At 39.5% G+C, this 13,499-nt stretch overlaps 1 protein-coding gene across 7 annotated transcripts in view; it reads right to left on the bottom strand.

The window, feature by feature from the left end:
* Positions 1–13,499, bottom strand: part of CNOT10 (CCR4-NOT transcription complex subunit 10) — an 81,097-nt gene that overhangs the window by 35,201 nt on the left and 32,397 nt on the right. For all 7 annotated transcript variants that reach the window (XR_007133414.1, XM_047769483.1, XM_047769492.1 and 4 more), the window contains 2 exons: positions 9,242–9,391; positions 7,441–7,643 (listed from right to left, as the gene is read on the bottom strand). Coding sequence is in view for 6 of the 7 variants with exons in the window: in XM_047769483.1 (XP_047625439.1) it covers positions 7,441–7,643; positions 9,242–9,391 (353 nt within the window). In the remaining variant the exon portion in view is untranslated. The remainder of the gene's footprint in view (positions 1–7,440; positions 7,644–9,241; positions 9,392–13,499) is intronic.

The following is a 13,499-nucleotide window of genomic DNA, read 5'->3' as shown; positions in this document are numbered from 1 at the left end:
ACTTCAGAGTAACTGCAAACCAAAAATCTGCAATTGATACACAAACGAATAAGAAAAATCAACTCAAATATTAAAGATAGTCATCAAACCACAAGAGAAGAGAACAAGAGAAAAAGGGAAGAAAAAAAGAAAAACAAAAACAAATCCAAAACAGTTAATAAAATGGCAATAAGAACATACATATCTATACTTACCTTAAATGTAAATGGACTAAATGCCCCAACCAAAAGACACAGACTGGCTGAATGGATACAAAAACAAGATCCATATATATATGCTGTCTTTAAGAGACCCACTTCACTTCTAGGGACACATACAAATTGAAAGTGAGAGGATAAAAGAAAATATTCCTTGCAAATGGGAATCAAAAGAAAGCTGGAGTAGCAATACTCATATCAGAAAAAATAGACCTTAAAACAAAGAACATTATAAGAGACAAGGAAGGACATTAAATAATGATCAAAGGATCAATCCAAGAAGATAAAACAATTGTAAATATAAATGTACCCAACATAGGATCATCTCAATATATAAGGCAACTGCTAACAGCCTTAAAAGGAGAAATTGACAATAACACAATAATAATAATCAAGTGACAGATCGTTCAGACACAAAATCAATAAGGAAAGATAGGCCCTGAATGAAGCATTAGACCAGATGGACTTAATAGATATTTATAGGACATTCCATCCAAAAGCAGCAGAATACACATTCTTCTCAAGTGGACATGGAACATTCTGTAAGACTGATCACATTCTGGGCCACAAATCAAGCCTTGGTAACTTTAAAAAAACTGAAATCATATCAAGCATCTTTTCTGACCACAATGCTATACAACTGGAAATCAACAACAAGAAAAAACTGCAAAAAACACAAATACGTGGAGACTAAACAACATGCTACTAAACAACCAATGGATCACTGAAGGAATCAAAGAGGAAATTAAAAAATATCTAGAAGCAAATGAAAATAAAGATACAACACTCCAAAACCTATAGGATCCAGCAAAAGCAGTTCTAAGAGGAAAGTTTACAGCAATACAGGCCTACCTCAGGAAACAAGAAAAAGCTCAAATAAACAACCGAACTTTACATCTAAAGCAGCTAGAGAGAGAAGAACAAACAAGACCTAAAGTTAGCAGAAGGAAAGAAATCATAAAGATCAGAGCAGAAATCAATGAAATAGAAACAAAGGAAACCCGAGAAAATATCAATGAAACTAAAAGCTGGTTCTTTGAAAAGATCCACAAAACTGATAAACCCTTAGCCAGACTTAGCAAGAAAAAAAGAGAAAGGACTCAAAGCAATAAAATTAGAAATGAAGCAGTTCCCGTTGTGACGCAGTGGTTAACGAATCCGACTAGGAACCATGAGGTTGCGGGTTCGGTCCCTGCCCTTGCTCAGTGGGTTAAGGATCCGGCGTTGCCGTGAGGTGTGGTGTAGGTTGCAGACGCGGCTCGGATCCCGCATAGATATGGCTCTGGCGTAGGCCAGTGGCTACAGCTCCGATTGGACCCCTAGCCTGGGAACCTCCATATGCCGTGGGAGCGGCCCAAAGAAATATCAAAAAGACAAAAAAAAAAAAAAAAAGACAAAAAAAGAAATGAAAAAGAAGAAGTTACTATGGACATCACAGAAATACAAAGGATCATAAGAGACTATTGCATGCAACTATATGCCAATAAAATGGAAAACCTAGAAGAAATGGACAATTTCTTAGAAAAGTAAATCTTCCAAGACTAAACCAAGATGAAATAGAAAAGATGAATGGACCAATCACAAGCACTGAAATTGAAACTGTGATTTAAAAACTTCCAACAAACAAAAGTCCAGGACCAGATGGCTTCACAGGCAAATTCTATCAAAAATTTAGAGAAGACCTAACTCTTATCCTTCTGAAACTATTACAAAAACTGCAGAGCTAGGAACACTCCCAAACTCATGCTATGTGGCCACCATCACCCTGATACCAAAACCAGAGAAAGATATTACAAAAAAAGAAAGTTACAGGCCAATTTCACTGATGAACATAGACGCAAATGTCCTCAACAAAATACTAGCAAACTGAATTAATTAAATTTGTAACTGCACATCATAATACATTAAAAAGACTATCATGATCAAGTGGGATTAATCCTAAGAATGCAAGGGTTCTTCAATATCCACAAATCAATCAGTGTAATAACACCACATTCACAAACTGAAGAATAAAAACCATATGATCCTCTCAAGAGATGCAGAAAAAGCCCTTGACAAAATCCAACACCCATTTCTGATAAAAACCCGTCAGAAAGTGGGCATAGAGGGAACCAACTTCAACATAATAAAGGCCATGTACAACAAACCCACAGCTAACATCATTCTCAATGGTGAAAAGCTGAAAGAATTCCCACTGAGATCAGGAACAAGATAAGGATGTCTGCTCTCACCACTACTCTTCAACATAGTTTTGGAAGTCCTAGCCACAGCAGTCAAAGAAGTAAAAGAAATAAAAGGAATCCAAATTGGAAAGGAAGAAGTAAAACTATCACTATTTGCAGATGACATGATACTATACCTAGAGAGTCCTAAAGACTCTACCAGAAAACTGTTAGAGCTCATCCGCGAATTTGGTGAAGTCGCAGGATGCAAAATTAATACACAGAAATCGACAGCATTTCTATATACTAACAATGAAAGATCAGAAAGAGAAATTAGGGAAACAATCCCATTTACCATCACATCAAAAAGAATGAAATACTTAGGAATAAACCTACCTAAAGAGACAAAAGACCTGTACTCTGAAAACTATAAGACACTGATGAAAGAAATCAAAGATACACCAACAGATGGAAAGATATACCATGCTCGTGGATTGGAAGAGTCAATATTATCAAAATGACTATACTACCCAAGGCAATCTACAGATGCAATGCAATCCCTATCAAATTACCGAGGACATTTTTCACAGAGCCTGAACAAAATATTTTGAAGTTTCTTTGGAAGCACAAAAGACCCAGAACAGCCAAAGACAGACTGAAAAAGAAAAACAGAGCTGGAGGAATCAGGCTCCTGGACTTCAGACTATACTACAAAGCAACAACCATCAAAATCATATGGTACTGGAACAAAGACAGAAATATAGATCAGTGGAACAGGATAGAAAGCCCACAATTAAACCCACACACCTACAGCCAACTCATCTATGACAAAGGAGGCAAGGATACACAATAGAGAAAGGACAGCTTGTTCAATAAGTGGTGCTGGGAAAACTGGACAGCCACATGGAAAAGAATGAAATTAGAACACTCCCTTACACCATACACAAAAATAAACTCCAAATGGATTAAAGACCTAGATATAAGACCAGACACCATAAACCTCTTAGAGGAAAACATAGGCCAAACACTCTTTGACATAAATGACAACAACATCTTCTCAGATCCACCTCCTAGAGTAATGACAATAAAAACAAACAACTGGGACCTAATCAAACTTGAAAGTTTCTGCACCGAAAAGGAAATCCTAAACAAAACAAAAAGACAACCCACAGAATGGCAGAAAATATTTGCAAATGAAGCCACTGACAAGGGATATGAAACCATATCCAAAATTTATAAACACCTCCTGCAGCTCAAAACCAAAAAAACAAACAACCCCATCAAAAAATGGGCAGAAAATCTAAATAGACAATTCTCCAAAGAAGACATACAGATGGCCAAAAAACATATGAAAAGATGTTCAACATCACTCATTGTTAGAGAAATGCAAATCAAGGGCACTAGGAGGTACCTTACACCGGCCAGAATGGCCATCATCAAAAAGTCTACAAACAATAAGCACTGGAGAGGGTGTGGAGAAAAGGTAAGCCTATTACACTGTTTGTGGGAATGTAATTTGGTGCAATCACTGTGGAAAACAGTATGAAGAGTCCTCAGAAAACTAAAAATAGAATTACCATTAGAACTGGTAATCCCACTCCTGAGCATCTATCCAGAGAAAACCATGACTCGAAAAGATACATGTACTCCAATGTTCTTTGCAGCAGTATATACAGTAGCCAAGACATGGAAACAACCTAAATGTCCATGGACAGAGGAGTGGATCAAGAAGATGTGGTATGTATACACTATGGAATATTACTCAGCCATTAAAAGGAAAGATATAACAGCCTTTGCATCAACATGGACGGATCTAGGAATTATCATGCTAACTGAAGTCTGCCAGATAGTGAAACACCAACTACATATGCTATCACTTACACGTGGAATCTAAAAAAAGGACACAATGACCTTTGCAGAACAGATACTAACTCAGAGACCTTGAAAAACTTATGGTTTACAAATGAGACAGGTTAGGGGAAGAGGGAATGTGCTGGGGGTTTGTGATGATTGTTGTACAACTATAAATGTAATAAAATTCATTGAGTCATTTAAATAAATAAATAAATAAGTAAATGTTACGGCAGCTTTGCATTCCTGAGATTGGAACAAAAAAAAAAAGAATGACTCAAGCATTTATTTAGAATTTATTTATTTATTTTAGCTGTGACTGCTGTGTACAAAATTTCCCAGGCCAGAGATCAAACTCACACCACTGCAGTGACAATCCCAGATTCTTAACTGCTAGGCCACCTGGGAACTCCTAGAATCACTTATTTAGACCACTCTGTGTCCCAGGCATCATGCTTCATATTATGGGCATTTTGATGCCCACTGAGTAAGGAAAATAAGAGCCACAAAACCCCAATGAAAAAGGAAAGGTAAGCAGCTCTAAAACACAGAGCTTTTCCTTCTTAATTCAAAGTATTACTTTAATCAGCAACAACATATTAACACTAACAAGTTATGTACGTTAAAATTTACATAGGCACAATTCTTACTTTCTGGGAAATTACTATCTTGAAGCCCCCTAAACATTAAACTGAAAATAGTAACAGCTACTTGCACATACACATAGTAGTATTTTCTTTTTTGTCTTTTGTCTTTTTAGGGCCACACTTTTGGCATATGGAGGTTCCCAGGCTAGGGGCTGAATCGGAGCTGTAGCTGCCGGCCTACACCACAGCCACAGCAACACCAGATCCAAGCTGCGTCTTCAATCTATACCACAGCTCACAGCAATGCTGGGTCTTTAACCCATTGAGCGAGGCCAGGGATAGAACCCACAACCTCATGGTTCCTAGTCGGATTCATTTCCACTGAGCCACAACAGGAACTCCTACAGTATTTTTTTTTAGATTTATTATTATTATATTTTTGTCTTTTTGTCTTCTTGGGGCCATACACACAGCACATGGCCATACCCCTAGTTGGAGCTAGGGGTCCAATCAGAGCCGTAGCTGCTGGCCTACACCACAGCCACAGCAATGCCAGATTCGGGCTGTGTCTGTGACCTACACCACAGCTCATGGCAATGCCTGATCCTTAACCCACTGATCGAGGCCAGGGATTGAACTTGCGTTCTCATGGATGCTAGTCAGAGTCATTAACCGCTGAGCCATGATGGGAACGCTAAGAAATATGAGTTTTAGAACTCAGAAAAAGAACTGGCCCATTTCCAGAAAAGTAAATGGTACATATTGCTTCCTGCCTACCTTTGCTTTGGCCACACCCAAAGCATGTGGAAATTCGGGCCAGTGATCAAACTCTCACACTGCTGCAGCCACCAGAACTGCTACAGTGATAATAATGCTGGATCCTTAACCTGCTAAGCCCCCCAAAACTCCTACATTGATTTTTTTTTTTTTTGGTTGCACCTATAGTACATGGAAGTCTCTTGGCCGGGGATTGAATGTGAGCCACAGCTATGGCAATGCCAGATCCTTTAACCCTCTGTGCCAGGCTGGGGATCAAACCCATGCTTCTACAGACACCGGAGTTGCTGCAGTCAGAATTTCAGCCATGGTGGGAACCCCTATGTACTTTTTAAGTAGTCTTCTTCTATTTTATTTTTTTAAATTAATTAATTAATTTTTTTCTTTCCAGGGCTGCATATAGCGGTTCCCAGGCTAGGGGTCTAATCAGAGCTATAGCTGCTGGCCTACGCCACAGCCACAGCGATGTGGAATCCGAGCCGCGTCTGCAACCTACACCACAGTTCATGGCAATGCCGGATCCTTAACGCACTGAACAAGGCCAGGGATTAAACCCGACACCTCATGGTTCCTAGTCAGAATTGTTTCCCCTGTGCCACGACGGGAACTCCTAAGTAGTCTTCTCTTAAATACTCTTAACTGAGTTTATTTTTTTATTTAGCAAATATTTTCTTATACATTCTAACTGACCTGATAAGGGTGGGGGAAGGCTAGAAATGGGGTGTTCAGACACCTGGTGATTCTGATATAACCTGTCTTTCCTCTACCTCTCACTGATGCCTCCTCATTTGAGATTCAAAAGGCTGTCACCAACTGCCATTTGGAGATAATCTAGGTGTGGACACTAGTGTAACCTGGCCTATTTCTCACAGCCATTGTAGACGAACACACATCAGAGAGAAACAGTCTGATAATCCATTAACTCTACAACATTTACTGAACCAAGAGTAGATCCGAAGGCACTGGGGGAAATGCAGTTTTTTCCACACTTACTATGTTATCATCAGCCCTCCTTTAATCATCAGGCGCACACACCACTCTCACGTCAGCTAATGGTGTGGCCCCTGCCCCAGCGGCTAGCAGACCACTGTTCCAAAAGATAGGACCTTCTTAAGGGCTTCAACTTTTCAACATGATGGCTGACACAAGGTGCATACTTACCAAGAGCCAGGAATTGAACACATGATTTCATGAAACTACATTCTGTAAATCAACGATGATAACCCAATGTAAAATAAAAATTAAATTAAAAAATTTTGTTCAACTGATAAAAGAACAGAAAACTATCTTTACAAATTTCCGAGAGGAGGTTCCCATGTGGCACAGGTGAGGCACAGGCTACAACTTCCGTGCAGGCTGGCCTGACCCAGGAATTTCCATATGCCATGAATGCAGCCAAAAAATCCATCTAAGGCCAGAAAAACAAAAAACAAACCACAAAGAAAATTTTCTTTTTTTTTTTTTTTTGCTTTTTAGTGCCGAACCTGCAGCATATGGAAATTCCCAGGCTAGGGGTCAAGTTGCAGCTACAGCTGCAGGCCTACACCACAGCCACAGCAGCACAGGATCCGAGCCACATCTTCCACCTATACCACAGCTCATGGCAACACTGGATCCTTAACCCACTAAGCAAGGCCAGGGATTGAACCTGAACCCCCATGGATCCTAGTCAGGTCTGTTACCACTGAGCCACAACAGGAACCCCAAAAATTAAAAAAAAAAAAAAATTAACAAAACAAAACCCTTCAAATTCCCTGAGAATTAAAAAAAATGGGATAAGGTCTTTATGTTTCCAAGTGGTTTTGGCTCTCCGTGCAGTAAGTCAGGGAGTGAGGTTCAAGGGGAGGGGTCCAAAAAGACACTCACCCCCTTATTGGCAGCAATGCAGCATTCTGCCAGCCGTAGCCAGAGGCGGGGGTTTGCATGATAAACCTGAACAGCTTCGATCAGACATTCAAACGCAGCAAGAGGCCTTCCAATGTGAAGCAGCTGAATCCCACAGTTATAAAGCAACTCATACCTCTTGTTGGTTAGTAATGTACACATGGGTCTTCCTGAAAATTTTTTGCCTGGTGATAAAAAGCAGATAAAAAGCAGAATAAATCCTTAGGTTTAAAATAACAGTTCCATTGAAAACATTTATTCCCTTAAGTACTCTCCTGTTAACCTTGTTTAAAACAAACGACCCCAACCCCCCATCTGAAGTGGTTAACGGCTCTCATCATGATGATGATCTCCACCCCCAACCCCACAAATACCCTCTAGAGGCATCTTGGTTGTCTGTGCTGCTAGGGCCAGAGATGTGTTTTCTCATTTGCCAGCTCCTCAGGCAAGTATTTCAGGAAGGCAAAGAAAACAGACAGGACTCTCTCTTACTCCACTGAACCTGATACTATTTTTCTATACTTTCATAGCCTTTGTCAAGATTCTACTTTTTCTCACTTTCATTTCAGTTAGTCATTTTATCATCATGTGTTTTTTTATTCGGGAGTATTCAGTTAATGTTAGAGTGTTAGGGAGCTTTACTATGGAAACAAAAATTAATGTATTATACCTACAATGACCATCATTCACTCACTTATTCCAAGTTTCACAGGCTATAATAAAATGAGACTGTGATTTCTTTCTGATAAATTTTTCATCAATTAGTCTTTAAAATATTTAATTTAATTGGTTTATTTTTTGTCTTTTTAGGGCCGCACCCACAGCATATGGAAGTTCCCGGGCTAGGGGTTGAATGGGAGCTGCAACTGCCGGCCTACACCATAGCCACAGTAACGTGGGATCCGAGCCACGTCTGCGACTTACACCACAGTTCACGGCAATGCCAGAACCTGAACCCACTGAGCAAGGCCGGGCATCAAACCCACATCCTCATGGATACTAGTCGAGTTCATTACTGTTGAGTCACCACCGGAACTCCAAAAGTATTTTATTTTATTTTATTTATTTATTTATTTATTTTGTCTTTTTGCTATTTCTTGGGCCGCTACCGGGGCATATGGAGGTTTCCACGCTAGGGGTTGAATCGGAGCTGTAGCCACCGGCCTATGCCAGAGCCACAGCAACGTGGGATCCGAGCCGCGTCTGCAATCTACACCACAGCTCTTGGAAATACCAGATCGTTAACCCACTGAGCAAGGGCAGGGACCGAACCCGCAACCTCATGGTTCCTAGTTGGATTCGTTAACCACTGTGCCACAACGGGAACTCCTCCAAAAGTATTTTAAAATGCTAAATAACTGCTTGATTTTAAGCATTTCAGATCAAGGATTCACATACTACAAATATCAAAGGAATAAACTTCAGGAATATGCTTCAAGACTGTGAGGTGCTGCCAAAAGTACGACGTGTGAAACCCTAAAAAGAAGCTCATAAAACTAGTTTGACACAGTCAAGAAATCTTCACAAAATACTATATGGGATTACTGACTTTTAAAGTCATGGAAAAGTGAGTGTAATTTAAATGTCTTTGATTATCACTCCTAACACCTTGCTATTCAAAGTATAATATCTACTAAAAATCCCCAGACTCATCTTTTTGGGCAGGATCGGTGTTAAGTGTATGTAAGTACACACGGCATGCATTTTAACAAGATGCTTGCTCTTCAAAATCACACTTTCCTCAAGCATTGAAGTAAAAACTGTCCCCTAGCAATGGGCTTACCTGGATCAGTGCTGCCTGCACTAAGCTGTGCACAGACATTGTCATTCTCCTGCAGAGCCTTTTTAAAGTAGAAAATTCCCAAATTGTGCTTGCTCATGGCAAAATGGATACAACCAAGATTATTCCAGAACATGCACCTCAAGCATTCACCTGAGAAAAACACAAATAAATTTATCCAAGACAAATTTTACTGTTGATACATGTCACACAAGAATCAGGCTTATCTAGGAGTTCTCTGGTTGCTCAGTGGGTTAAGGAGCCAGAATTGTCACTGCAGCAGGTGAGATCACTGTTGTGGCACAGGTTTGATCCTTGGCCTGGGAAGTTCCACATGCTGTGGTAGCAGGAAAAAAAGAGAATAAGGCTTATTTAACAGGAGTTAATTCTATATGCAATTCCATTTGGTCCCTGCACAAGAGTTTACAAGGCATTTGAAATATAGGAAACTTTTGAAAATTTAATAAACTCCTTTTCTCTTAAAATCTCTTACTAAAGGTGATAAACCAACACTGCACACTGATTTTGTTAGCCTGTTTATTTCTCTGGCTTGTTAATAATGACACAAAAATATAAAGGACAAAAAATATTTACTAGTAATAGAATATGTATGCATTGTACCTATACGACAAAATATTATGTAGAAACCAGAAGGAATGAAGCAAGTGTTACGGAAATAGTCAAAATACATTAAATAAAGAAGAGGAGGAATATATAAACACAACACATAAAATCCTGATTTGGCTTGTTCAAGTCCACTTTTCTGTCACTAATTATGACTATGGCCAAGCACCTTTCCATGTGTGTTGGGCAGCTACATTTCTTTTCCTGCACACTTGCTTCTTCCAAATTAAAAAAAAATTTTGGTTACAGATGTTTTTCCTATTGGTTACCTGCTAGTGTGTATATTATAAAAATCCTCTGTCACATCTGTTTCAACCAATTCCCCTCACTGACAGTTTGTCATTTGTCTTGTGACTTGGTTTAGTGTGTGTGTGTGTTTATTTTATGTATGTATGTATTTATTTATTTATTAAATGAACACGCGGCCAGGATTTTATTTAGCTCATTAATTATTAGCATTATATTAAAACTGTGTATATTGGAGTTCCCGTCTTGGCTCAGTGGTTAACGAATCCGACTAGGAACCATAAGGTTGCGGGTTCGATCCTTGGCCTTGCTCAGCGGGTTAAGGATCCAGCATTGCCGTGATCTGTGGTGTAGGTTGCAGACGTGGCTCGGATCTTGCATTGCTGTGGCTCTGACATAGGCTGGTGGCTGCAACTCCAATTAGACCCCTTGCCTGGGAACCTCCATATGCCGCAGGAGCAGCCCTAGAAAAGACAAAAAGAAAAAAAAAATTGTGTATATTATGCAACGAAAATTTATTAAGAAGAAAGCCTTATATACCATTAAATATTTTATATAGCATCATAAAAAGAATAACAACTGGTAAGAATAACAAAAATAATATACCCTCTGAAAATAAGTAAAATATAAAATGCATAAATTGGTTAAAAAACAGTGTAACTATATAAATATGTCCTCACAATTTGTTACATCTTATTGATTCTTCAATATAGGCATTACACCATTCTAGGTGATATGATAAACAAGACATTATGGACCTTACATTGTACGATGGAGAGAAATGGTTATTAATAATACAATTGTAGAACTGTATTATTTAATTGTACAGTTGCGTTATTTAATTATAATTATCATGTAATCAGAATCAGATGTAAGGAGACATCACCATTCCAAGAATGATGTCAAATGACCCCCTTCATGGCGGATTATGCACTTATTTACTATGAGATATATTTCTTCTCCAGAGATTCCTTGTTTATGTTTCAATTGTAGATTTCTGGTTTGCAGTCATTCTGAAGTTTTGATATAAGTCTATATGTATATAACATTGTTTTAATTTGTTTTCTTAACTGCAAGTTCATCTCCAGTGTCCTGCATTTGTACCCACCTCTTCTCATGATTCCTGATTTTGGTGGTATAATTGTGCATGGATAATTTTATATCTTTATATATACCTTTACTGGTGAGCCTTGTCATTTGTGGAATTTTTATTTCCTGTTGCTGTCTTTTCTTTTCTGCCTAGAGAAGTTCCTTTAGTATTTGTTGTAAGGCTGGTCTAGTGTAGCTGAATTCTCTCAACTTTTGCTTATCTGTGAAGGTTTTGATTTCTCCTTCAAATCTGAATGAGAGCCTTGCTGGGTAAAGTAATTTTGATTGGAGGTTTTTTTCCTTCATCATGTTAAGTATATCATGCCACTCCCTTCTGGCCTGCAAGAGTTTCTGCTAAAAAAATCTGCCAATAACCTTATTGGAGTTCCCTTGTATGTTATTTATTTCTTTTCCCTAGCTGCTTTCAAGATTTTCTCTTTATCTTTAATTTTGGTCAGTTTGATTAATATGCGTCTCGGGGTGTTCCTCCTTGGGTTTATTTTCTATGGTACTCATTGTGCTTTCTGGATTTGAGTGAGTGGTTCCTTTCCCATGTTAGGGAAGTTTTCGGCTATTATCTCTTGGAATATTTTTTCTGTCCCCTTCTCTCTCTCTTCTCCTTCTGGCATCCCTATAATACGGATGTTGGTGTGTTTCATGTTGTCCCAGAGTTCTCTGAGACTCCTTTCATTTGTTTTCAATCTTTTTTCTCTTTTCTGTTCTGCATCTGTATTTTCCACTCATCTGTCCTCCACCTCACTTATTCGTTCTTCTGCCTCCTGTATTCTGCTGTTAGCTGCTTCTAGTGAGTTTTTTATTTCAGTTATTGTATTTTGCATCTCTTCTTGTTTAAGTTTTATATCTTGTATCTCTTTGCTCAGTGTTTCCTGTAAGTTATCCATCTTTGCCTCCAGTTTATTTCTGATGTCTTGCATCATCTTCAGCATCAACAGTCTAAAGTCTTTTTCCTAGAGGCTGAGAATCTCCTCATTGTTTAGCTGATTTCCTGGGGTTTTTCCTTTCTCCCTCGTCTGAGTTATAGTTCTCTGTCTTTTCATTTTTATAGGTTTTTGGTGTGGCGACCTTTTTACAGATAATAGGGTTTTAGCTTCTCTTACTTCTGGTGTCTGCCCCCCTCGTGGCTGAAGTCGTATGGGGGGCTTGCTGTAGACTTCCTGATGGGAGGGGCTGGTGCCTGCCCACTGGTGGGTGGAGCCGATTCTAATCCCTCTGGTGGGTGGGGCTTAGTCTATGGATGGGATTAGAGGCAGCTGGGTGCCTGAGGGGTCTTTAGGCAGCCTGTTTACTGAGGGGCGGTGCTGTGATCCCACCTGGATTGTTTACCCTGGGGCTTCTCAGCAGCTGACTGACAGGTGGGGCCAGATTTTCCTAAAAATGGCCACCTCCAGAGAAAGGCAGCTGCTGAATATTCCTGAGAGCTTTGCCTTCAATGTCCTTCCCTCACAACAAGCCACATTCACCCGTTTTCCCAGGATGTCCTCCAAGCACTGCAGTCAGGTTTGACCCAGATTCCCATGGAGACCTCGCTCTGCCCTAGGACCCAGTGCACGTGAAAGTCCGTGTGCGCCTTTTAAGAATGGGGTCTCCGTTTCCCCCAGTCCTGTGGAGCTCCTGTGCACAAGCCCCACTGGCCTTCAATGCCAGATGCTCCAGGGGCTCTTTCTCCCAGTGCCAGATCCCTGCACAGGAGGGTTTGATGTGGGGCTCAGAACTCTCACTCCTGTAGGTGAGTCTCTGTGAACCAGTTAGTTTTCAGTCTGTGGAGCTTCCCACCTGGGAGGTATGGGGTTGGTTATATCTCAAAATCACCCCTCCTACCTCTTGATGTGGCCTCCTCTTTTTCTTCTGGAGTAGGGTATGTTTTTTAAGGTTTCAGGTCCATTTGGGTGGAGACTGCTCAGCTTTTAGTTGTGAATTTTGTTGTTTTATATTTTTTGTTTTTAATCAGAGAAAGTTTTACATTTTTTTGTGGTCAAATTTAGTAATATTTTCAAATTCGTATGGCTCTTGGATTTTTGATAATGTTTAATCAAGGCTTCCCCACTACAAAAATAGAAATAATCATCCAAGTTTTCTTTTGCTGCTGTTGTGACTGTATTTTTTACATTTTAAGCCTGCATCTCTCTGGATTTTATTTTCGTGTAATTAAAGAAATCCAAGCTTTTCTTTTTCTAAATGTTTTCCCAAACATTCTCAAATAATTTACTAATAGTCCACCTTTTCCTCAATGATATAAGACACCCAACTAGATTGATAAAATTACTAACCGGAATGCTTAATG

This window comes from Phacochoerus africanus, chromosome 1 (assembly GCF_016906955.1).
Source record: "Phacochoerus africanus isolate WHEZ1 chromosome 1, ROS_Pafr_v1, whole genome shotgun sequence".
Lineage (NCBI taxonomy): Eukaryota > Metazoa > Chordata > Mammalia > Artiodactyla > Suidae > Phacochoerus > Phacochoerus africanus.
This window is presented reverse-complemented; position numbering and strand designations above follow the sequence as displayed.